The 26,875-nt window shown below is 47.8% G+C and overlaps 1 protein-coding gene and 1 non-coding gene across 2 annotated transcripts in view; one reads left to right on the forward strand and one right to left on the reverse strand.

Annotated features, from left to right (window-relative positions):
- Rph (Rabphilin) overlaps positions 1-20,595 on the forward strand; it is a 101,221-nt gene extending 80,626 nt beyond the window's left edge. The window contains exons 11-18 of the mRNA XM_077654056.1: positions 2,063-2,148; positions 9,009-9,083; positions 9,624-9,727; positions 11,720-11,843; positions 13,546-13,700; positions 15,644-15,722; positions 16,676-16,775; positions 19,945-20,595. Of these exons, the coding sequence (XP_077510182.1) occupies positions 2,063-2,148; positions 9,009-9,083; positions 9,624-9,727; positions 11,720-11,843; positions 13,546-13,700; positions 15,644-15,722; positions 16,676-16,775; positions 19,945-20,069 (848 nt within the window). The 3' untranslated portion in view covers positions 20,070-20,595. The remainder of the gene's footprint in view (positions 1-2,062; positions 2,149-9,008; positions 9,084-9,623; positions 9,728-11,719; positions 11,844-13,545; positions 13,701-15,643; positions 15,723-16,675; positions 16,776-19,944) is intronic.
- Positions 1,620-1,691, reverse strand: TRNAS-ACU (transfer RNA serine (anticodon ACU)). Its single transcript has one exon. It is a non-coding gene; the product is annotated as a tRNA-Ser (tRNA).
- Positions 20,596-26,875: the final 6,280 nt, after the last annotated feature.

Consider the following 26,875-nt stretch of genomic DNA (forward strand, 5'->3'; position numbering starts at 1 on the left):
TGCACAGATCTCAGAGGCTGTACTGCCATTCACTTGAAATCGGTGGTCATGGAATCGCTTTCGGTGTAAACGTCATGAATTTGACTCAAGTAACGGGAAAATTTTAGACTTCAACGGGCGAAAATTAACATACCCAAGCAGAGGCATGGAATCATTTTTACTAAGGGCGAAAATTGGATTGAGTTGTCCTGCTCAGTGACCCTTTAATGAGCCCGGAGGAAACCGCATTCACAAAAGGGCTGAGGAAAAGCATATGGAAGTGCGAATTCAGGTTATCGCACGAAGGGAAACGCACAACTCAGGACAGATGGCAAAAAGGGATGCGCCACCTGTGTTCCCCCTCTCCCGCTGTTCTTTGTATCCAGTTGTGTGTTCTCCTCTTGCGCTGCAATACTTTTCTGTAAGCATGTACATTCCTCCGCAGACCTGTCTAGAGCGCTCGAACTCCGCGCCGTCTGCGCTCCGCGGCGCGCAGAGTGACGTCTAGCGGCAGCGCCTGGTTCGAGAAAGCGCATGTCTAATGCTCAGACGATACTGAAAGATGCGCTATCTTGAACCAGACGCTGCCCCTAGACGTCACTCTGCGCGCTGCGGAGCGCAGACGGACTTCGAGCGCTCTAGACAGGTCTGCGGACGACTGTACCAGCTACCTCAAGAAGCTGACCTAACCGCGCAGTTTCTCAGAACTCTCTGCGCCGCTGTCGCTGACCCAACGCAGGAATTACGAACAATGTGAACTTCGTATTCTGCTTGGGTACTAGTAGGCCGAAAGTGCTGATTGTTTTGCAGGAGTACGGCTTTTCTCGAAGCAGACCTCAAATAGAAAAGCCTCGATAATTTCGGTCCACGCGCTTAATAGCAAACATTTTCTTTGCAATACATTACTGAATAAATGAAAAACGTGCTAGTCATAAAAATATTGCGCGCTCAGTGGCCATGAGAAACGCGGCGCAGGTAGGTTTCAGACTCCGAATCCACGTTTACGAAAGCCAAACACTAGCTAAGCCACTTTCCCGCGTTCCCTGGTCGATGGCCCGCTCTTTGAGGAACTATCATAGACGATGGTGCCTCTTTTCCTTATAATTGGTTTTTTGGGGGAAAGGAAATGGCGCAGTATCTGTCTCATATATCGTTGGACACCTGAACCGCGCCGTAAGGGAAGGGTAAAGGAGGGAGTGAAAGAAGAAAGGAAGAGGTGCCGTAGTGGAGGGCTCCGGAATAATTTCGACCACCTGGGGATCTTTAACATGCACTGACATCGCACAGCACACGGGAGCCTTAGCGTTTTTCCTCCATAAAAACGCAGCCGCCGCGGTCGGGTTCGAACCCGGGAACTCCGGGTCAGCAGTCGAGCGCCCTAACCACTGAGCCACCGCGGCGGGGGAAGGTAAATTGGTTTTTGGGGAAAGGAAATGGCGCAGTATCTGTCTCACATAACGGCGGACACCTGAACCGCGCCGTAAGAGAAGGGATCAAAGAGGGAGTGAAAGAAGAAAGGAACAAAGTGGTGCCGTGGTGGAGGGCTCCGGAATAATTTCGACCACCTGGGGATCTTTGACGTGCACTGACATCGCACAGCACACGGGCACCTATGCGTTTCGCCTCTATCGAAACGCTTCCGCCGCGATCGGGTTCGAACCCGGGAACTCTGGATCAGTAGCCCAGCGCCCTAACCACTGAGCCACCGCGGCGGGTTAAACATGGAGGAAGGAAAGAATTCAGGAGAGAAGACTACGTCACATTTTTTGAAGCCGGACGGAAGGTTCCCCCCCCCCCCCTCCCCCTGGCCGCCATCTATGCGCGATTGCGCATGCGCAGCAGACAATTGCAGCAGACGACGCCGCTGGGCCAGCGTTGCTATTTGCAGCGCCGTCTGCCAAAGACTGCGAAAGCGCGCGACTTCCCGCACACTTTTTGGCGTGCAGCTCGCATAGCGAGGGTCTCTCCTGAGCTTTCTTTCCTCCTCGGCTTTTATGTTGGGGCCACGCGTCCCCACCGCCGATGTGTCCCGGCACGCGTGCCCATCCCGCACACCCTTTTATTTCCTTCTCTCCTCTTCCAGCAGTGTCGTCTGCGGGCACCCTGGAGTTCTCGCTGCTTTTGCTCAACGGCGGCAAAGCGCTCAAGTGCATCATCCACCGGGCAAAGGTGACTATCACGACTGCACCTGGACACGGTGTGTGTTTGAGAGGGTTCCGAGGACAAACTCAAGTTTCCCTGCGTTGGTAGATCACCACGTTCTAAGGCTAAAGAGGTTGCTCTCACTCATAAAGGAGCGCTCATAAGCTAGAAAATAAATAAAAACAACATTTAGCTGCTCACGACGAGTGACCTGCGCTATACCGGCGACAACTATTTCTGGCAATGAAGCCGAAGCAGCAGAGCCGAAGCATGCACTCTTCATACGCAGCGGAATATAGTCCCCGGTTGCAGTTTATAAAGTTTTTTTCCTAAAACGTAGAATATTGTGAATGTTCCTTGCTGAAGCCATGTTTATAACGTAATTAACCGCCGACTTTTGATGTTCACAGTCAAGGAAAAACTGGTTATTTTGACTGCAACGAATTTTTTAAGCGCGTATAGTTGCAAGAAGGTGCCATAATGGCGTCAACTGCCACAGAGGCGTAAGAGCGACGAAGTGAAGGTATGGCGGGTGGCGAGAGCAACGAACCAGGAGGCCGGGCACACCGTCGTGCGGCCGAACTATTTGGCTGGATGACTGTTACGGATGCTCCGCCATTCATTGCCAAGAAGAGCTGTCGCCGAGTGTAGGCGAATACAGCTGGTGCTGTAAAATGAAATACAGGTAACGCCGTCACCGGCTTTTCTCGCAAGCTCATTGTGATAACGTCAAGACAGATTCTTTTCCACGCGGATCTCTGGAGCTAGGCTGCATCGCCATTCACTTGCAAACGGGGATCACAGAGCCCTTTTGGCCTTGACGTCCCAAATTTGAAGGGAGCAGCGCAAAAAAAATAGTCATTTTTAAATTCCGCTTTCTCAGCAATAAATGGATGTCGCGCTGCAGAGCAAGCCTTAACATAGCCAATAAGAACCATGCAATTTCTTTTCGCTAAGAACAAAAAATGGACGGAGCTGCCTTGAGTAACCATTAACATAAACTGGTGCACTTGATGACATGCAGCTCCGTTCGGCGCAACATTTTTAGTGCGAAAGCTCTACTCTTTGCTCTGCGAGTAGTAGAGGTAGCTGTTTATTAAAATAGTAATAAAAAGGAAGGAAAAGATTTTTGCTAGCCCCGGCATCTGCCATCGATACTGAAGTACCTGAGCCGGGGCAGCGGAAATAAAGGATAGCAGGCAGAATGGAGAAATGAAATGAAAGAGGTGAGGTGACAACAAGAGAGGATAGGGGGAGAGGTAATATACACAAACTATTTACACAATAAGAAATGTGTACACGTTGCGGGCGTGATTAGTTCATGGTGAAGCAACACCCCCAAGATCAAGTTTGGCGCGCGTTTGACTTTGAGCCGGTGAAGGGGAGGTGTGGCAAGTGACGTCATTCCAAGAGACTCGCTGTGGAGAGGCGTCGCAACTGTTCACACTCAGAGCCCCGCTGCTGCTGTGCCGCGTGACTAGCGGGGGTATAACAGCTGCTCCGCTTGCCCTCGCTCGCTCAATTTCGCCATGGATGAGGAGCGCGCCGGACCGACTCTGGAGCCAAACCATGCGTAACCGCGCTTAACGGAGATTTCGCTGTTCAGAGGGGATTTTGCTTCGCAGCGGCTACGAGCAATCCGCCTGGCGGCCGATGTCTTTAGTCGCGGAGGCCGCGAACCCCGTCCGCTGAGCCTGCGTGCCGAGGACGGGGAGTAGGGGGCCTCCTACAGTGGTGGAACAATAAAGTTTTCAATAAATCAATCAATCAACCAATCAACTAACCAATTAATCAACCAACCAACCATCCAATCAATCAATCAATCAATCAGAGCTTTCGCTCGTATCACTAGGTATAACAAGCGCTAAACCACTGCTATTTTTTTAAAGTGCGGGATCATAGGTACTCGCAGATTCCCCCCCCCCCCCCCCGTAAAATTTAAGACCCGTCCGCCGAAGCAGTTTCAGTGCGACTAACGGTAGCTCCATCATGAAAGGGAACGTAGTTTGCACGTCTAACATTTCATTATTACGTAAGCATGAGTCACGACTCACAGGCATACTTTTAGAGCGGTAGCTCTACTCAACACAAAAGTCGGTCACCATTACGCGCCTGATTTGACCTTGCTTTAACCTTTAGAAGCACAGCATAGCAACAGATGGACTGACAGATTGACCTCGGCCGATTTGGAGCGAAATCGATGACCAACCATAATTGACCGTGCTCCACACGATGGCGACCTCCAGATTTGGCTGGGGCATCTCCAGAAACTTGGCCCAGGTTACCCCAGAAATTTGACCTTGGCCGATTTGGACCAACAGCGATGTCCAACCATAATTGAGCGTGTCCCACACGATGACCACCTCCAAATTTGGCACGGGTCATTGCCAAAATGCTATCGCTCGACCTTTGGGTATAACCGTAGTTAAATCATGCGTAACTTTTTCCTCTGCTTTCTAGTAGTTTTACACTGCGCGTATAATAACCGTAAGAGATTTTCAAATTGATTGCAGAACTGACCGAAATCTTTTTTTTTTTGCGAAAAGGTACATAGAAATTAAAGATTCATGCTGAGGCCACCAGTATTAACAATACACAGTAAACGAACTAGTCCTATTACTAGATATTCTCGTTCACCAATTCCTTCACACACACACACACACACACACACACACACACACACACACACACACACACACACACACACACACACACACACACACACACACACACACACACACACACACACACACACACACACACACACACACACACACACACAAAAGCAAGGCGAACCACACCTACTAAACATTCATTTTTTTCCCCGTTTATGAGATGCTGAAGACACCGGGTCAAAGCACGGTGGGCGGAATAAGATAAGGCAAATGCAGAAACAAAAATCAACCAGTAGAGAGAAAAACAGGCTTTTCAAATTTCACATTGCAGCCATTCGCTATTCTGGCTCCACTCAGTTATTGCTACCGTGCAAAAATAAGATCTTCAGAGAGATCTACGATTCGGACTCCGTGTTTGTCTCCCTAAAACAGAGCTATTGATAGCGGTCTAGCGGTAGTTCGTTATGAGGAGGAAAAATAGAACCTCTACAGGTTTATATTAGAACGAAGAGAAAAAAAGGCTTTTGTTACACTCCGCTGACTAAAAGGGGATCCGGTAATCTCCGAATCCATATTTCAGATGACCGGCCTTGATTTAAGAAGCCTACCAGAATAACGCTGACGTCGCTGCGTGGGAGCGCCTACACTTTCTCTATTCACATTTGTGAGCCGTGACGCGTTCTCAAATGCACCGCTCATTACGGTTCATTTTCGCGCTCCGCCAAAGTATTCCTTTCAGCTCAAATAGATGGAAACGGTTCCGTATCATGTCTTTTCGGAGGCGCAATTCGGCTGCAGCTTGAGAAGTGCTCTTGATTTCATATTTCACTCTTGCGTGCATTTAATTTAAAATGTCTCATTTACTTTTCCATTGGTTTGTCTAATCCGATATTTTAAGTGTCTTTGTTTCATTCATGTTTATACGTCACTGCGTCAGTTCCAGGTTCTCATAGAGGTATTGTTTTTCTTACACGTTTTTGTGACTGTATTGACTCTTTGCTTTGGGTCTCTGCTCATTTGTGCGAGGGTTAGAACTCCTACACCTGCACGAAGAGAAGATTTTGATTTCGCTTCTCTCTAATGTATACTTCGAGACATGAATGAACTTTGATTTTATTTAATTCGATTGTCCGATCATTCCATAAGCCATTTGGCGCTCGTTGATGTCATATGCTCATACACCATGGGGAGCAAAAGACGTAGTTTCATGAGGCACACAATAGGATAATTGTGTAAATCTCTATCGCTTATACGAGGAGCTTCGCATCGAATTAGGCGTGTTCCCGAAAGTTTAAGCCAATGTAAAATGAACCGAAGGATTTCTTTGCAATGAGATCGGACTTACGCCGTCACCTGCAGCAATTGCTGCGAAGCAGGACCTCCGGAGAGCCGAGCCACGCGCAAGAGAAACAGAGAAACGTGAAGGATACGGCGGAAATACATTTACAGTTGAACCTCGTTACAACCAAACTGAAGAGGCCAGGCGATTACTTCGTTATAGCCGTAGCTTCGTTAGAGCCCGTGTTGACCGAGCTTCCAAGGGTAATCGTCCTTACTTCGTTATATTCATTATTTAGTTATAAACAGTTTCATTATAACGAGGTTCGAGTGTGTTGCTCAGAGAAATTGGTATAAAAAAACAAGAAAAATTTGAATTGTGATGGCAGCTTTGTCCCGTTGAAACAGGAGAGCACAATCATTGGGAAAGGGAAATTATCAAAAAAGGAAGAGAAAATTTTTGGGCAGGCAAGAGGGGTGAACAGAGCACATGCGCAATTGCTTGTCTTGATATCTTTGACCTGCTTGGCCCTGAATGTATAGGTGCCCGCAGTAGTTTGTAGAGCACGGAACCCGCGAAGCATGCAGGTAGGTAGGCAGCATGTAGGTAGATAGGCAAATATGAGAGATTTTTGGGAGGGTCCGGAAATAAGACGGCCGCAAAACCCTTGCGCCGCGGCGGCCTCCGTAGTGACCATCCTCTCTTGAGCTGCGGCTTCCGAGCTGCGCAACAGTGCCTCCCACTGTTCGGTTGTGGTGGGTGGCGGCTTATTATTTTTCAATCTTTCTAGGTTGCCCCAACCTATTATATGTTCGGGTGTGGTGTCTGTTGGGTGTGTGAAGGGTAGGTGTTGACATTCTCAAACGGAGCGCGGTAGTGTGGCTGGCTGTGAGAGAATTAGCATGCTGGTGTGTATCTATCTGGGTGTATTATGGAGAGTAGAAGCAGGTGCGGGTAGGTGTTTGTCGGCAGCCCTCTCCACGCGTTCGCTTGAGTCTTGGTCTGCGACTTGTGTGCGGGCGGATAGAGGGTCTGCGACAGTCGGTATGCTGATGTAATTTCTTGGAAAGTTTGGGGACTATATACCCCTGGATCGAAACGCGATCTCTCGGCCAGTAATTCCCCTTGCCCGGGAGGCCTGATCAAGGCTGATGTGTGAGCAGCTAGATTGCCTGGGAATCCAGAGTGAGCTGGAGTCCAGATTGAGGTGATTTTAGATGGTGGTACTGGGTCACCTTTAAGAATGCAATGTGTACTTGGGAAGATACGGCCGCCAGGCGGAGATGCGGACGGCTGTCTTACTATCGCTGACAAATGTGCGGACGTCGGCTGCAGCAATAGCTAGGGCGATGGCCCCTCATCTGATTCTTCGGGGATGGTGCCTATTATGGAGCAGCTGTTCTTAACTGCCCCGTATTCGTCTGTGACGACTGCAGTCATGGCTGCCTTGTGATAGTGTTCTGCAGCGTTTGTGTAGACGACCTCGGGATCAGAGTGATGACACTGATGTAGACTGACATCTTGCAGTCCTTTTTTTGGTGATACTCCGGATGCATATCTTTGGGTATAAGAGGAATGACTAGTTTTCTCTGAATCTTTCTGGGAACCGCAAATCTGGGATTTGGTGGTGGACCTAGCGGGAGACCCAAATTATTGAGTGTGTGCTCTGTCCGCTGGCGTACAGGAGAGCCCGGAGGGTTTGCGAGAATAGGTGGCCTTCCACTATACTTCATCGATGGTGTTGTGGACACCCAAGGCCAAGAGCCGGGTTGGGGGTATGTGCGGAGGTAGCCTGAGTGCTCGTATTGCTGCGCCTCTTAAGAGACGGTCCAGCTTTATCCTCTCGGCTGCGTACATATGGGTGCACAGGGCAATGTCTGCAATGTGGCTGAGGACAAAGCCTTGAATCAGTCGCAACAGATCGTGTTCTTTAATGCCCCTCTGCGTATTTGAGATCCTCTTGATAAGGCGGACAGTTTGATGGGTGGAAGCTGAGAGCTTCTGAAGAGTGACTGCGTTATGACGACTGTTTTGGAAGATGAGGCCTAATATGATGTGGTCCACCGCAGGAGTCGATTAGTTACCGATGTGTATATTGAGGGCGTGCGGGAAGTGGTTCTTTCGTAGATTCACGGGCCTTCCCTTCACCAGCTGTGGGGCGGGGTGGGGGGTGGGGGAGGAGGTCGAGGAGGGGAGGGCTTGATCGCGATGAGTTGGACTTCACGGGGGAGCAAGATAGTCCCTTCATGGTAGCGCATGCATGCACGATGTCGATGCCCGCTTGCAGTATGTTGTTGAGCTGGGGTGCACTTCTATAGCCGCCGTATAGCGCCGCCACATTGTGATGTCGTCCGCGTACAAACCATGGTGGAGCCAAGGGACGGTGTTGAGCTGCAAAGCTGGCAGCCGCGAACTGAAGCCTGCGGTCAGCACTTCTCTCCGCGACTTGTACAGTGCACCCCCAAAGGCGGCAGGAAGATTCAGCTGTTTGGCGGCTTCCGCGTTCCGCGGACTTGTGAGGCCCGCTGTATGATTTTACAAAGGAACTTACCAAAATTTGACTTTCGCACCGACGAGAGAGAAACGACGATAATTATGGCCCCATTCGTTTCCTCTTATATGAGCTCCCACTTCAAAGCGATAAAGCGATTGCTGCTACCTCTTCGTCTGAAGGCAAAAGAAAAAAAAATACTCCTCACAGAAACGGAGTCAGGGAGTGAAAAACTTACTCTGTGAAAAAGGAGTTAGAGGGGAGAAGGAAGAGAGTTTTTAATGTAGTAAAGTTGGGTCTCGAAACAATAAACCGGGTTTTGGTCTGAAAGTACCGATGCATCGCGTACGCTTCTAACTGCAGCGGTACACAACAGAAGATTGATTCCTTCTGGTGGTGAAGATAGCCTGCCGCGCAGACACCACAACATATCACGAGTACTTAGCACTGGTCTCCACTAAAGTTATTTTTCTCCTCCTTCTCCTCCTCCGCTGTTTTGCAGGAGCTTTACGGCACAGACTACAGCGGCTTCTCGGACCCTTTCGTCAGGGTACAGCTCTTGCCGAGCTTCAAAAAGGTAGCAAACATACAACCATCCCATGTTTTAAGCCCTCTCCACTCACCTGCCCCAGATAACTTTAGCGCAGTTGTGGTACGTGGCTGTCTCCTGCATGCGCATGATTTCGTTTGCATATACTATAACCCTGAACAAAACTACGCCTATATGAGAGAAAAAGGAGAGTAATCTGTCCTCTGGTGTCTTTTTTCTTTCTTAAACGGAGTGAAAATAGTGAAGAGCTTACTCCATTTTTATTCCTTTCTGTTTAGAGTGTAAGGATAGATTAACACGGCTCCACTGATGCGTAAGGCGTAAATGACTTTTAATTTTTGATTTCGCATCGTATTGCTATGTTTGAAGTTTTCTACTACTTTTTACACAATCCCTTAATACTGAAGTTAATCAGAAATAAAATCTATTGTGCTTTCACGCCCAAGAATTTAAAATCGTAATCTCTACACGAAACGCTTTCGACTAGTTTACTGTTCGCGAAAAGAATTGAGTGCAATCCCCATAAAATCAAACAAAAGTATAAAACACCAATAAATTTGCTTGCAGGGCGACACGAAGCAAACGAAGACTCTGCACAAAACAGTGAACCCCGAATTCAACGAGACGCTCGTGTTTCACGCGGACAGCGCCATCGACGAAAGAAAGCTCAAGTACGTGCGCGAGCATCTCCTACGACGAAAACAGGATTGCGTGCAATAGTAGCCTCGAATGCCATCTGTGCCTTAGATATCCTCCTCAGACCTGAGCAAGATTTGTACTTTTCGAATCGGAGATTGCTATGAAAGCACACAACAGCATTTGCAGCCATAAGTTAAACATTTCTTTACCCGTGACCTTTCACCGTTTCCCCTTAGGGCACTTATTTATTCAAATAAATGCGCGCCAGATGACCTGATGTGCTTTTTTTAAAACTCCGTGAAAGACAGAGATGCATTTTCATTCACTCCGGAACAGTGACTATTCACTGCTTGGGGCAGTGAGTTTGAATGCATTGATTATATTTTCGTGCGAAAGGGCGACGCACGAGCAAAAACAAAAAAACCGAAACATGCAGGCGAAAGGCGAATATCGACTGCTTTCTTCTCGCCCTTGTTTATGCATCTCCGTGACTGTACTCCTCATACATTCCTAGTTGTTGCGATTGTTTACTGATCGCCACCAGTTCAAACTTTCCTGACCAGGTCATTCAGACGCAATACAGAAGGAGCGTTGTCTCTTTGGTAATCTTGATTTGGACAAACAAAAATTGTTAGAACCCAGCGCTTCGTGCCGGCTTCAGGTCGTTTACGTGCTCGTAATACGCAGAAGAGGAGAAAACTTCGGCGAAAGACAGCACCGGCCCATGTATGGAGCATAGCGAGCGAACTAGTTACAGAAAACGTTGTCGGTTTTGGTTTGGTTTCAGTTTATTGGGTTTATTAAGTTTCCAAAGCGACTGAGGCGATGAGGAACGCCGTAGTGGAGGGCTCCGGGTACTTTTGGCCGCCTGGGGTTCTTTAGCGCGCACTGGCATCGCACTGTACACGGGCCTCTAGCATTTCGCCTGCGTCCAAATGCGACCATCGCGTCCGCTATCGAACCCACGTATTTCGGGTCAGCAGCCGAGCGCCATAACCACTGAGCCACAGCGGCGGCTAAGGTATCGGTTTTTCTTGTGTTTGCTTACTTTGTAATTATCAACTTTGGCGTGCTAAATAAACACCGTAGAACCTTGTAGTGAAGGGATGCCTGATTTTATGCGAATTCCCGGGGTTTTTCAGCCGTATTAGGCCTTCAGTGTACTATTGCGTGTCTGAATCTTGCCCCATTGAAATGCTGCCAACGAAGCCTGGAATCGAACTCATGACCTCGCACTTTGCACCCAAACGCCACCGCCGCTAGTCCACATGGCCAGGAGTTGGTGTTAATACTTCTTTGCTAGGCGCTCCATGCCATTAGCGTTTGTTGAGATTAGCAGGCAGGATCAAACAGGTGGCTCTAACAACAGCAGCTAGTTCACCATCCAAAATTTGTCTCTTCAGTATTTATACTATGGCTTTCCCTCACCGATAACGCCACGAGTCATGCTCTGATTACATCTAGTACAAGAGGATTCACTCAAGAGGCTTTTAATGGGGAAAAAAATTAACAAGGAAGCCCAATTCCATTACGTGTTCGCAATGCGATAGCATTAGCAGTTGTTGGTGTCTTTGCCAAACGTGACGTCGCTTCCTGTCTGGTGACGTCACATCCCTCCACCCAATCGTATTCTCCCGTCTGGTGACGCCAGTTACCTCCAGCCAATGGGAATGCTCCGGTCTGGCGTCGTCGCTTCCCTCCAGCCAATGGGCGAATATTACAACCGACGACACATTTTGGCCCGATGGGATTTTTAATGCCATCGTATTAAAACGCACCCGCCTGAACGCTCGTGCAAAACAGCAACCGCGGTCTTAGGCAGTGCACTTCAATATCAGAAAAATTTAAAATGGCGGTGCGTTCGGGATGATCCGATCAGCCTGAATGATCAAATGGCATCAGGATTTGTGACCATAATTTCCCCCAGTTGTGTGAATACCTTTCGGTGCGGTGCTGGTGTCGTGCGTGAAAGGAGAGAATTGAGACACGAATGTATATCAGCACCGCGTGCGTGCGGGTTGCAGGCTCACCGTCCTGGACGAGTACCGGTTCGGCACGTGTCCCCTCGGCTCCACCACGGTGCCGCTGTCTCTCCTCACGCCCAACCAGATGTGCTGGCTCAACGCAGCCCTGGACGGGAGCAGGCAGGCGAGTGGACCAGTCCACACCCGGACTTAAGCAAGCTGTGCTGGCGTTTAAAGATCTCCTGGTGATCTAAATTATTACGGAGTCCCCCACTACTGTATATCCCACGTTAGCACACCAAAGAGTATTATATCCGAAATGGCATAATAAGGTTCGTTATGTCCGATGTTAACACACGAAAGGTCTTTACATCTGAGGTGGCATACTAAGGTTTGTTATATTCGAAGTAGAATACTAAGTTCGTTCGTAGCCCGGTGGGCAGATTGCGGCCTGCCACTGGCTACCGACAGACGGCGGTCGCCATTCCCGCTCGCACACACACTTCTAATGGCAACGCATTAATAACGCCAAACACTTGCGTTACTGAGGCAGCAAGCTATACAGCCATAATAAGATGAAAATTATCCAGTACGGATTTCTCTTTAAAAAGGCGTTAAAGACACGTCAGTGCGGTCTGTGTAGGTTTATTGTACGGCATGGCGGACATTGTTTAAGAAATAGAGGGCAATGAAGGGATAAATAATTAATTGAAACTGACTTTAAATTTTTTTAACTTTCTGGTTTGGTGCACAACGTCATAGTGTGAAATCGAAGGCATTTGACACCGAAGGCAAACATTGTTTATAAAATTTCTGAATTAGCATCGCGTTTCGAGACACTGAACGTATAAAATACGCTTTTGATAGCTCTTTAAATTGACTTTCCCTCATTGCATATTCATAAAATCGCGTCGCTGCTGGCGGTATTGTCACGGTAATCACGTTAACATCTTCTAGCTCATAAAGTGCATAAATTTCGCCTGAATTTGATTCAAGCCGCGCCATTTTATCACTGTGTAGTGTGGGAAAGCCGACTTGAGTTTCGAAAGCCTTTTTTTTCACATTCAGTCTTCGGACCCGATACAGATTCTTAATTTCGAAAAATGCTGGTCTCACCTTCGATTATGACAATCTTCAATTTCGCATATAACCTTAAATCAGAAAAAAATCTAAAAAGTTGATTACTTAATCTAGTAAAATCTTTACGTTCCACTCTATCAAGTAAATAATATCCGCCTTAGAGTAAAATTAACCTGCAGAGATCATGATGACGTATCTTTCACGGCTTTCACAGAAAAGTCGCAATTGAATAATTTGAAACACCCCGTGTAGTACAACTTCGTGGAGCTTTCTTTCATTTTTGCCTCACTTGGTAAACGCACAGAAGTAATTCAAAGAATTGTGATGTACTTTGACCACAACCGCGCCTAATATATACACTTTAAATGTCACGAACTGCTGCATCAGACTAAACACCTATAAGTCACAGCCATGCTGCTTTCAGAACTCCATAGGCTCGCATACACTTCCTACAAGGTTAATGCACACAGAGCGTACATCTGGGTCACAATGTCTGACAGCTATCTTGCTCCACCATATGCTGCGAAGGCTCAAGAACATTATCTGGTCCCACTGGGTAATATTATTTTTCAACATACAGTTAATTCCCTGCTATGCCAAATGCATCCTTTTTTTTTTTCGACATTCTCTGCGAAACATTCTGGCAGAACACAGCAACCCAGGACAGCTCCTTGGAGCAGATGGGTGCGCGGGCATTTGTTACTCCTAGACATGTGCCGCCTTGCCGCTGGCCTTGGTGGCGCTGCAGACGTGTGCTCTACCAGCCACGACTTGTAAATGGGCGTCGCGTTCCCATGTGTGCGCAGGGTCGCGACGAAGGCTGTCCGCTGAGCGCCGACAGTCCCCGGGTGCTGGTGTCCCTGATGCACGCCAGCGGGCGCGGCCAGCTCATCGTGGGCCTCGTGCGATGCGTGCGTCTTCTGCGGAGGGACCGTACGCCCACGGCACCCTTCGTCAGGCTGTAAGGGGGCGGTTGTTCATCATGCGTATCATTTGCGAGACTCCGCATCGTACCGTACCTGTAGCAATAAGAATTTGCAGTTTATATCTTCGTCAAAAGAAGGTGCAAGTGTGAAATGCGTCGCAAAAAAAGGAATGGCGCTTTCCTCGATGACTCATAGATGGCGGTAGCAGCATACGGATATCAGCAAGCCCGTGGTTACATGTGGGTGCTGAGTTCGCCGCCGCCTTCATCCGCCTCTGTTCTTCGAGTTGGGCATCACGCTACGCTTGATCTCACTGGTTGCTTTCGCGTCTTGAGCAGCCGCTGCCGCCAGTCTCATCTCTTCCTGCTGGCCAGTGCGCTCGGCGTCCATCATAGCTTTTGGTTCTTTACATGCCGGCACGTTCAGCCGTTTGTCCTTTTGAGTGTGCCTGTCCTGTCTTGAGTGTCCTTGTCTTCGTCTTTTAGCGCCTGTACGCTTTTTTGCGTAAACCATGTCCTTTTCGTGCTGGGGAGCGCGATCAGCGTCCCACGCAGCTTTCGCTGCTTTACTGTGCGCAGCGCTCACCTGCTTCTCCTCGGCCTTAGCGACGCATTCGGCCGCCTTCTCACCTTCTTGCCGCCAGTAAATAGTGAAAGAAAGAGATAAATAAATGAAGAAAGGAAGCGTTTGAGAGTGACTCGGCGAGAAATGGTGGGAAACAGTGCCTGGCGGCCTCTTGGACGCTGTTCACAAATTATATACGCAGTGGATGCGCTTGGCCCGCCTTCTGGTTATCGCGCCTTTCAATTATTGTCTGCCGTCACAGGTTTTAAATCAAACACGTCGACAGCTCTCGGGACCGTTTAAAAACAGAGAACTCAACGTGAAGATTTTTTTTTTTATCTACGCTGAACTGTCGTTCATTCTGGTAAACTCCGCCAAACAAAAGGGTACACAAGTTGAGAGCGCGTCCAAAACATGCCAAACATAGTTTCTCGCTTTTCATGAGATTGCGCGTACTTATTATCATTGTGGCGAACACCTTGAAACAAAAGGGTACAGAAGCTCAGAGGACGTCGAAAACGGGCCAAACTTTCTCTTTCTTGCCTTTCATGTGACTGCGGACGCATATACTTCAAAGCGTGCGAAATGATAACATAAAATACAAGCAGACACAACGCACGCACACACACCTCGACGGCTCTACGCAACACCGACTAGACTAGAAGGCCGTAGTGCTCACTCCATGACGTCACTAGGTGGAAGAAGGCGCGCACTACACCAACTCAAATAAACGGTAGGAGTTCTCCCGCTGAATTGAATGGCGTTTATCGATCTTGATGCGGAAACAATGTGGACTCAGCGAGCATTTCTTTGTGGACATTATTATTTTTTTTTATCCCACGGCACCGAACGATTTGTTAGCCGTTCCGTGCGTAAACTTCCACTCCTCTCGGCTGTACTCCTCCTCCGTTATAGCTGTCACCGCAGTGCAGGGAATCACTTCAATTAGTTGCTTCCAGCACCAACGCAAGAAGACCAAGTCACGTGATCGTTGTCCCAAGTGACCTTCTGATCGTTCCTTTTTATAGCGGAACGAAAAGTGTGGGGATAGTTACTCTCTGAATTTCATAGTTAGTGTTGAATGTGAACAGGATCATGTAGGCGTGTGATCTTCGTTTTGTTTTTCTTTTTCATTATCACCGTGACGGATAGAGCAGAAAAAGCGGTGAGAGCGCATGCGCATAGACTGGAAGTATTGAAAGACGCAGACGCAGTCGACGTGAGCGCAGTGTCAGATTCGTTGAGGATTCGCTATGGGGTAGTCGGCGCTGATCGCGGTCAGGCGTTCTTGTTTTATATGCAGCTAATAGGGGGCCAATAGATGTGTAATTTAATCGGCAAATATGTATTTACGTCACTAAATAGTACTATGATATGAGAGAGGGAACGCTTTTTGTTGTGCCATAACACGCAGAAACCTCAAGCCCGATAGCGGTCACCCTGGCTGGAAGACGTCCGCGAAGAAAAAGACAACTGACCCGGAGTATAACGAGGTGAGAGAAGCTTCCCCACGATGGGAGAATGCTTTTTTTTAGACTACGTAATGGGCCTCACATGAGTACTTGCTTATGCAGTCCCCATTTGCCGACAATGTATAATAATAATAATAATAATAATAATAATAATAATAATAATAATAATAATAATAATAATAATAATAATAATAATAATAATAATAATAATAATAATAATAATAACTGGTTTTGGGGGAAAGAAAATGACGCAGTATCTGTCTCATGTATCGTTGGACACCTGAACCGCGCCGTAAGGACAATGTATAAATCGTTAATGCAAAGTCCGTGCGTTATTGGGGACTGCCTAGCGGCGTTATCAAGTGTAAAGAGGCAGCCGAGACGCTACGCCGACAAGCAGCTATACAAAGGTAATGTGGAAGTTTATTTCATTAGCAATGTGAGCCTGGAAGTTAAGCCCAATCTACGCCTTGTTCCGTCAGAGGAAATGTACGGAGACGAGGGATTCGTTACGATACTAGTCGTGGTTTCGGGTACCACTGGCGGCATGCGGTTCTTTTCGTCTACTTTTCGAAAAATTTCCTCCAATCTAAAATTATTAAATAATTAGTATACTAGTTTAATGAAAGCCAGTCCACGAAAATCCAAAATACATCTTTGCTTTGGGCTGTTCAATGAAAACTTTCATAAATCTATATAAATTTAGAACTTCTTGTTGGGCTAGTTGGTAATTGTTCATTTTTGGTTCGCGCCTTTATTCGAAGATATGCCTTCTTTCTGGCGTTATCGGCAATGGCTCCCGCGCTACTCAGTTCTGTATGTAAACTTGGACATAATACGCTGATGTGCATGCATTGCTCGAACCAACGCTTAGCATTATGGCTCTGTTCTTTTTCGTGTCGATCCGAGGCAGGGATGCTGTGTTGCCTATCGCAGTGATGATCGATGCTGGCATGTTTCCAACCGATGCGCAGGAGCTTGCCCTAGGCCTGCAGCCGAACGGAGACCTCACGAAGCACTTCCTGCAAATCACGGCTTGGGACAAGGACAGCGGGAAACCGGACGAATACCTGGGTGAGCGTAGGCGGATGTGGCCTTAGAGAGAAGCGGTATTGTGCGCCCTATGAACTGTACCAAGCTGCTAGCTGCGCTCATTACTCGAACTCTGACATCACGCGATAACACCAATCGTTTTGTGCATGTTTCAGATGAAATCGCTAGTGACTTTTGTGCCGCAGGCGTTATCTCTGTAGGCGGAGCACGGCGCTGAGAGAACTATTAATAGAGAGTTTTAGTTTCACGTACGTAGAGGCTTCACGTACGTAGAGCTCTTACGGGTGACCAGTGCGCATGCGCAGAACGAAAAGGGTATGCGCGGGTCTCACGTACGTACGTGAGATTCGGATTCTTACGTTACGGTCTTTGCGTAGCTTGCGTACGTAGCGTTGACAAACATGGCAGCGCCCTGCCCGCCCGCTTCACAGCGATAACAGCTTCGTCGCTAATCCCTCGATGCGATATCGTGTTCTAAACTGCTGCATTCGCCATCGATTTGCTCATTCTTACCCTCGCACAAAGTTTCAAGCGACAAATTTTTGTTTTTCAGATATAAGGGCGATTTTTCAGCTGTTAAGCCTGACGAAGTAGCGTTGGTCGTCGTCATAGCAACCATCTCGCTATGAATGGCTTGGCTTAAAGATTTGTCTTGGATGATTTAGATTACAACCAGTGTCTGTGTTTCTTAGTAGATGGCGCTAGGCGTAACGCGCGGCGTGTTTCGCGTACGTGTAACTATAAGGGTTTCAAACCACCTGCGTGCAGGCTACGTAGACTTCTCACGTTTGCGTACGTGAACCCTCTACGTACGTTAAACTAAAACTCTCTAATAAGGCTTTCGTTGCATGAATAAAACGCCGAACGCCTTTTTCGTGAACCGTACGCTACACGATTACGTACGAGACCAAAGTCACGTGAATAAAAGTGTGCGGAGGGTTTCTGTTATTACCCCGTTTTAGAAACACATAGTACTGTTGTAAGAGACCTATTCCACTTCTGTATACGGTTTTCAAGGGTGTTAGTGGGCACTTAATAGGTTTTTGTAGCGAAAGCTACATTGCTCATGAACTCGCAATTTCGCCGTGCTCGCATTCCCACCGTGGTCGCACCGCACCACGTGACCAACCACGTGACTGGTCACGTGACGAATCGCGTGACGAACCACGTGACAACAAATAGCCAGACAACCAGGCTAACCTGGACTTGCAATCAAGATAACCAAGGCTAACCAAGCTATATGCCTTAGCTTTCGCTACGTATATCCTGGCATAGCCGAGCTAAGCCACTGCCAATTTTTCGCTTCTTAATGTGTGAGCTTAAACACCCAGTAATCGATGCTTCAGTCCATTCAATCCAGACTTTTATCATCATGCACCTCCAAACTGTGCTTGCCACCTCTTGCAGACATGCTACTCACCGTAGTCATTCAGCTGGTATCACTACGGAATCTGCTATGAGTGACACACTCTGTCAAAAGCTGTACGCTTTTCTGGCCTACGAGTGTGCACAGTGCCCCGAAAGAACGCGCTATAATGGAAGGTTACTACCGGTAATCTTCCCATCACATCACATGGTCTGCCCATGTATGTGCATTTCCAGTTACTGGTATTTGCTATAGGATATCACTCCCTCGCATTTGTTGCCTAACTCACTAAGCTCTCTTCCTGTCTCTTGACGCTAACCCTATCATTTGCCTTTGCCGAGCTCGGTGGGCTGTTCGCGAAGTACTTTTTTGGAGTAAAAAACACAAATCTTGCCAGAAGGAGTACATGGAGCTTGGCGCATGATGATCATAGTTGTCTATGTCCCATAAAACCCAACACAACACAAATTATAGCACCTGCTCCGCCAGGGCTCGTCGGTGACCCGCAGAGCCCTAGTGAAGCCAAGTCTGCACGGCTTCCTCCACATGCCATGTGGCACTGAACACTGAAAATCACCGCAGAAATTTCTAATGTTTGTAGACCCCATTTATTTTCTATGGCATCGGAAATATTTGGTGTGAACGCGGAAAGCGTTTTAAAAGTCAGATTTTGAAGCCAGGGGGAAGAGTTGGCCAAGATATCACCATGTTTGCGCAGAACCTCTCGGGACTCTAGTTTTTGAAAATTACAAATTTAATCTGTCCACATTCAGTTACGCCGTGTTGGCTACTGGCCGCCGACAGATGACGCTGATTACTGAATGTCCAGGAAAGCTGCGCGTGCATAGAGTTTCTTACTATTAACTAGAGGGAAATCTGGCAACGCTGCACCTGAGCCACCATGGGCGATGAGCTACTTGGTGCGGGACAGTCGGTTTTTTTTTTTCAGGAACAGAGAGTGGCGTTACTGAGATGTCCCGTTCCGTCCACGACGCAGACGAATTTGGCGCGCAAACGCAGTGCGCAAAAGCCATAGGAGCGAAAACGCAACAGCACACGACGCCAATAAAAGGTTTTTGGTTTGCGAAGTGCGATTAAAAAACCTTTTAAAGTGTTAAAGCGACATTTTTTCTGCAAACATATTTATTTTTAAAAGTGCGTTTGTTAAGCGCGAAATGTTGGCTTTTGTTGTCTGCAATACCTGGCCAATAGGAGAGTCAGCCATCGCTTAATTTGGGCAAACTTTACATTTACATGCTTTTCTGCTCGTTTGTTGCAATTTATAGAAGGATATTGAATGCTGACATTATTGTTTATCGAACAACGTTTGTTTTTTCATTATTCTTTGGCCAAAACTTGTGGTTCTGCAGTCGGTAGCTCTCCGCCCCATGATGCTTAGAGCGCCCCTGGTGGCTCAGGTGGTCTCGAGGAAGCTCCATGCAAACTCCCATAGACGGGGCGCCAGCTTTCCCTCTAGTCAATATTAAGAAATTCTATGTGCGCATGTACCGTATTTGCCAAAAGTAACCGAGTGGCCGCGCGTCGACGGCTGGAGCAGGCTCGGCGCTGAGCGGCGGCGTTGCGGTCTCCGGCGGAGCGAAATCGTTGGCTGCACGCGCTACCGGCTTACCTCTTATCATCTAAGGAAGGCGAGCGAGGGCGCAGACTTATGTCATGCAGTTTGCACTCGCAGCCGGGAGCAGCGTCCATCGCCGCTGATCGCAGCGCCGCCGCTTTGCACCGAGCCGGCTCCCGCCGCCGTCGCGGCTGCTCGGTTACTTTTGGCAAAAGCGGCACTCGCTCACGCACTCTCTCACCTTCCAGGCGGCATCGAGCTGGGCCTGCACTGCAAGCGGGACCAGCTGCAGCACTGGACGGACGTGATGCGCTTTCCCGACCAGCGCTTCGAGCGCTGGCACCCCTTGGTCGACGTACCGCTGGTGCCTTGACGAGCGCGGCAGCCTCGCTCCTGCCTCTACGCCCTGAGAAAGCTCGCCTGCCCCTTGGTGCCGGGACGGGGAAAGGACTGAGCTCCCCCACTCACCCACATCAAGCCCGCAGATGATCGCGAAAGTCAGAACGAAGAACCTTATTCACCGCAAAGGGGGAAAAGCACGAGCGAGACGGCGAAAGCGTGTAGCGTCTGAATGTTTCTGGACAGGTTCTTGGGGATATTGGTAGCGCTGTTGAAATTGGCCGTGAAGGTTGACACGACGCTTTCCAGGAACTGCAGGGTTCGAGGCTGCGTTGTAGCGCTGTCGGCTGTTTGTCTGTAGTGGCGCCAGAGATGACCACTTCCACCGCATATCACTGCAAACCGGCCGTAAGAATTGTGGCTAGGGTACTCGATTCTTCGCTCCTGGTTACGTGGACGGAACAGAAATTTGGTTTTTCTTGCTTTCGGAGAAATTCGGTAAGAAACAGCATGGCAGTGAACAGATAATGAAAGAGCGGAGCGTCAGTACATTGATTCTGTCGATCAACCACACACTTTTTCGTTTAACCCACATCACTTACCACGATGCAACGTTCTTTTCTAGCTTGTCTTGCAACCTGATGAGGCCCTGGGCATTTCAGAATTAAGGCTACAACATCCAAGCGCGCAAACGCCTATTCATGCACAAACCACTTGTTAGCTTCTAACTCAAAAAGCGCCCTTCTAACTCAGAAAGCCTATTTTTAGAAATTGCGTAAAGTCTTAGGTGAAACACTCCGTAGACTGCTGCAGCGCTAAACGCGCACCGTAAAATGCTTCTCTCGGTTTAACTGCTCACTTATTCACGCTGGAATTTGACGTAGAGAATACGACAGTCTTGTTTTTTCAATACCAAGTTTGGATGATGTACTTTTCTGATTGATCAGAATTATAAATCCGCGTCGTCTGCTGCACTAGCGACATCCCCTCTCCCTCCATAACAAGCAGCTTTCACACAGTGCGCGTTTAGCGTTGCAACAGTCTGTATTATAAAGTACATAGCTTTAGGTTTTCGTCGACAGATGCAGCCATTCTAGTAGGCAGGTCTGGTCATACAAAAATTCATTCGTTGCTTCAGACGGCTATGCCACGTTAACACATTAGTGAGCTGACAAGTGAAGGCAAAAGAGGGGCTCGTTAATGAGATACTTGACGGAAGCCAACAGTCACCGAAACCTGGGAGCATAGGGGATTTTTACTTTTTTTAATGTGTGGTAATCAATGGGAGATTATTGGGCAATTATTTGAAAGATAATTAATAATAAAGCAGAAGAAAGAACAACCACATGCCGCCGGTGGGATCTGAGCTCACGACCTCCGAAAAGCACCAAAATGAACATTACATATTAAAAAATAAAAAAAAATCCCGTACGCTCCCAGGTTTCGGTTACCGTTGGCTTCCGTTAACACACTGGTGTTTATCGAACAAGCCTTCAGGACAATTTTTTTTTCTTTCAGTTCTCGAAGACAGGTGTAGCAACGTAAAATGGCTACCAGAGTGACGGTAGCTTTCCTTTTTAACAATCACTGCCTGCTACGCGCACATCGAGTGCAACTACGACCGCCTGCGTATGCATCTTGTGTACTCGTGTCTCAGCCGTGCTCAACGTTGCGAGAGGCAGCCATCGATGCGTCAGTAACATGCTGTAAGCCTTGATCGGGTCTTAGCCTCCTGCTCGTTCAAGCACGTGAGCTCGGTGTTGGGTATTCTTTGTCGGCAGCATTGCGGCAGTCGTGCTCCACTGTGCACTGGAAGGCGGATTTAGGCGCGCCTACACAGGCGGCGTTGTTGTCCCGAACTCTTTTTTTTTTCTCTACCAAGTTTGTCGCCTCCATGGAGAAAGGAGTGCTCATCGTATAGGGCAAGGGTCGCGCGTCGCCTATGTAGTGTTGGAGCCAGTGCTTTGTATCGGCTCGCTCCGCTTTTTGATTGCGGGGTGAAGCGAAATAGTTGTGTACGCTTCAAACTTAGGTCTGCAATTCTACTCCCTTATTTTGAGAAAAAAAAACGGCTTAAAAAAGTGCGTGGAGTCTGGAAGGCGTCAAACAGAGCATATGATCCGGCAACTCTGCAGGAGGAAGTCGTTGTGCTAAGTCCTGTTCCGTATTGCAATGACACCTAACCCTGCTGAGCCCTTACTATATGTGTTATGTGGTAGTTGTTGCGGCACTTCGGGGATTACATTTAGCATGGTGTCACTGCTAACTTGTTTCTCGTGGCCAATCCCATTTTTCACTGATCGTCAGCGTTTAGAGCCGCGTTTCAGACTACGAACAGCGTGTAGTAGAGCTCTGAAGAGCTTTCTTACTGGTTGGGACGCGTACTCACAGCGGCCGGAGCCGCCTTTTCTAGCTTGTTTACTTGAGAGAGCATTAGTCATGCAATGTTTCCAACAAAATCATTTGTGCCTCATCCAGTTACACGTCGTTGCCGTGAGCGTGGGTGCCACCAAGACGTACGCACTCAAGCGGCAAATACAGTGTATAGATACCACACTCTAAAGAGAAATGAGTAAAAAGAGAGTAAGCTGTCCTCTAGAGCACACTCTTTTATAAAAGGAGTGTGCTGGAGGACATACTCCCTCTTAACACCCACATAGGCGTATTTGTGCTTTAGAGTGTAGCAACGATTCTAATAATTTTCTATGAAAGGGAATCAGGCTTGCGTTAAAGAAGAGCATTGACTGCCGGTTATAAATTAGCAGTGGCACGAGGGTCTGTACTGCCTTTGTAGGTTTATCGAACTGTTAACTTCCAGAGGAGCAAATGGACTTACACGGGACACGCACTGCGGGGAACATATAGCAGATGGAAGGTAAGGGCAGTGTAGTGGATTCGAAGGAAAGGAAAGCGAAGCTAAGAGTTTCAGAGAGTCAGGTGGGGAAATGAGATTAGAATATTTGCCAGGATAGAGCGGCCCCGGCGTGCGCAGTGCAGGACTGTAGTTGGAGGTCAGTGGTAGAGACCGCTCTACTGCAGCGCACGTAAGACGGATGGTGACAACAATGACGATGATGATGATGATTGCATCTGCGATTTCATGCGCTAAACCCAGCCCTTGAAAAAAAGTCCGTTTGGTTGTTTTGAGAAATGAGGCTAAACTTGGGGCGTTTTCAGCCTTTCCCGTGTGGAGTAGCTTTGTGGAAGCCAGCAAGCCTAGAAGCGCTATAAAGAGCTCTATTCGTTGTGTCCCCACAGCGGTATTCATCGAGCCTCCTAAGTCTGCCAGCGTCGTACATTTTCATATCCCAGACCCATTTACTCGTACATTATGCTAAGCAAAATTTAAATGGGATCCCGATGTGTACTATATCCATCACTGTCTCCACTGTTATTATTGCATTTCACACGGAGTAGTTAGGTTTGGTCTATAAGGGTTTAACGTCCCAAAACGACTCAGGCAATGAGGGACGCCGTAGTGAAAGGCTCGAGAAATTTCGACCCCCTCGGTTTCTGCAATGTGCATTGACATCGCACAGAGAACGGGCTTCTAGCATTTTGCCTATATGGAAATGCGACCGCCACGGCAGGGATCGAACCCGACACTAAGCAGTTAGTGAAGTAAACTAATGCTACCTGGTGGCCACAGGTGGCACCAAAAGACAAGGAGATTGAGGTTTCACGTGCCCTGGGAGTTACAACACTACTACAATACACCATTACCTGAGCCATGAGCCCATATCCTTGGTACAGCGGATTTCGAACATTTAAAATTCCCATGGAACATTCGTTCTTGCGCAACAATACAAGGTGACGTTTCCATGACGCTGTTGCACTGCAGGAACCGTCGCCTTAATCTATATTTATGCCGTTCTGGGTTCGCGCCGTCGAATCTATGTGTGTCATGCGGGGACGTTGAAACGATAGATCATTTCATCTTCTATTGCCGGCGGTTTGCATGTCAGAGAATTCAGTTTTTGCAAAATCCTCTCGCTCAATTAGGGCTGCCGTTTACTCTTCCAGTCCTCCTCTCCTTCGGTGAAACCGTCAAAAGGCATGCCATTAGGCAGGCGTGTCAGCTTCTTCACAAGTCTATTATTAAAACCGGGAGATTTTTGTGTTAACTTCCCGATGCCTTTACTTTCCTCTCAAAATATTTTCTTTCTGATTAATTCTTCAAAATTCAGTTATTCCACCCACTCCGCTTTGTTTCCCCGATTTTCATTTCGATTTCTACAAGATCTCTCAAAATTCGAGATTTTCTTTTTCTCTCAGATCCCTCTATATTTATCAGCCGCTTGTGATAAACCCGGATGAGTTTTTTTCCTGTTTGGATCTGCTACAAACCATGGCCAATCCCCCACCGTGGGTATGTGCCATCGTATTTGAGGCAACAACAACAACAACTGGTCAACGGTGCCTGGAGCCTTTGCACCGTTATACTTTGGTGGAGGTGATACAGGGTACACTTATGCTAGATTAAATATGGAACGCAAGAAAAGCTTATTGTTCGGGCCAGCGAAAATGCTTGCTTGCAAGCCGCTGTATGTATGCACTGGGTTGGAATGTTGCGAATTTCTTAATCCAACAGCGCAAAACATGGGCCGGTGTTCTGAATAGGCCATTCGTTCGTTTCGTCACCAGACGCTGTAACTTCGACGATTCACGTCTACTTCAAGCAGTGAGCCGCAAGAGGAGCTGCTTCCTTTTCCTTGAAGCGATTGAGGAATCCACGCATTTTGAAACTGAAAGAGAAATGCGCTTTCGCGGCAACACATCTGTATAAGAGCACTTCTCGAACTAGTGAATGTCTTCAATATGCACAAAAGGAATCCGGGACCACAGTCGCAAACCACGAATCTCCGAGCGCAACAACTTCGAAAGCTTTAACGCAGTCGCCTACAGCGAGCAACCCACTGGGTCGTGCTGCGACTGCCACTAGTCGGCGCCAGAGGGCTACACAGAACCGGTGTCCAGATGTGCTGACCATGTATGCCGTAGTGTACTGCGCCGTGGAGATCTCTGTTTCGTATACATTTCCACGAAATCTTTAAAAGATAATGCGTTCGCTCAGGCAACATATACTTTATTCTAATGCCAGTTATATCCTCACTTCGCTGCGAGGTCCTTTTGGTCATTTTTTCATTCACTCGTCGCCGTGTGGCGCCACTTACGGGGAGCAATGGTTTACGTCACAGCGCAAGCTGTTGGCGAATGCTCTATGGTTCTTCGATGCCAGTGTCCCTAAAATCGAGGAAACTTAAAATTCTCCTCTATAAGGCGGCGCCTCATGAAGGAAAATATAAAGTGAAATTTTGTTTCTCCATTTGCCAACGTGTGTTGCTACTTGTTCGCCTATTCGCTGCTCTCTCCTTCTCTCGCACTCACTCTACATGCGAAGCCGGCTCGAAGGGCAAGTTTGATGAGCGAGCAAAAAATGCCAGTCCGAGAGGGCTTAATTTTCGGAAACCGGCATCGACACCGACGATATGCTGGCCCAAATGTTTTCTGCGAGCTGACAGCTAAAATTGGGCTTCATTTTTGGCTGCTAGTGCCGGTATAGGATTGTGTGTTACGGCTCGTCATTCCCAACATTGACCACTTATTGTTAAGCAGACCGAAATCCACTGTCTCTACCTCGTATCTCAGACCGAGTCCCGATGTATTAGCCTATTTATGTGAAGAACCAACATCGGTCGGGTGTTCCTGTTAAAGCGCGAACTTCGTTAACGTACGTGCAACGCTCACGATAACCGGACTATAATATACTTGAATCAAACATGTCTCCCTAATTGTCACGTGGTTTAGCCTTTCAATACTATACTGCCATTTGACAGGGCTCAACGGCCCGAATCGGTGAAACGTCCTTTTTGGAATATCCTACCAAAGCATCTTCCCGCTCAAAATGACACAGTAATTCGACAATTTGGACATGCATCTTTACGAAACGTGCAATTCTGTGACGAAACAACGATGACCGCTGTGAGCCCGTGTTCCACTCAGCCAGTAAAGATTGCAAAGCCAGTGTCATGTGCCCCGGTAGACATAGAGATTTTCTATATTTCGCCATGTGCACAGCGTCTACGTGCGCGAAAGGCGAACAAAAGTAAAAGAATGACAATCTCTTGTTCATACAAACGAGAAGATGTTTATAGCTGTGACACGAAAGGCTTATTCTGAAGTGTACAGAGCATGTAGTCAAAATTAGCTTCTTTACAAGATAGACTCTGAAATGGGTACGTTTCCACGTGAAATGATTGAAAGATGAAATGTGTTTTCTGCTTGTTACGAGAACGTGAGACCTCCATTAAGTACTGAAACTTTACATTTATACACAAAACGGCAGCACTATTCGTGAAACTGGCCGTCTTGGTGGCAAGCTTCTGTGTGATTTTACGAGCCACGTGAATGTTCTCTCCTCTTGTATGTAAGGATGTCCATAAGTGGAGAATGCGAAGTGTGCCAAAGACTGCATGTTATATCGACCGACGACTACCATGTGTATACTGCCATGTTCTTCTTGAAGGCATTGTAAATGTTATCGAATAAACAAGATAAATGGTATCCTATACTTTTTAAACTTGCTTGAGTTCAGCCAGCACCACGGATGAAGACTATATAAGAATGGAAACTCCGCTGTCTGCGCCGACCAGAAAAGGTCACAAGCCCGCGGCGCCACTATCCTGCTGGCGGCGCCTGGCGGCCTGGAAAGAAGCTACTGAAATACAACGTCACGGCATTCCCGCTGAAGCAAACACCCGTGTCGTCTGCTTTAAGCGCGCGTCGGAGCCGCCTGGCTACAGTGGACTGGCTGGGCGCTGCATTTTTTTTTCGCTGCGG

The sequence above is a fragment of the Amblyomma americanum genome, chromosome 2, assembly GCF_052857255.1.
Source record: "Amblyomma americanum isolate KBUSLIRL-KWMA chromosome 2, ASM5285725v1, whole genome shotgun sequence".
In the NCBI taxonomy this organism is placed as follows: domain Eukaryota; kingdom Metazoa; phylum Arthropoda; class Arachnida; order Ixodida; family Ixodidae; genus Amblyomma; species Amblyomma americanum.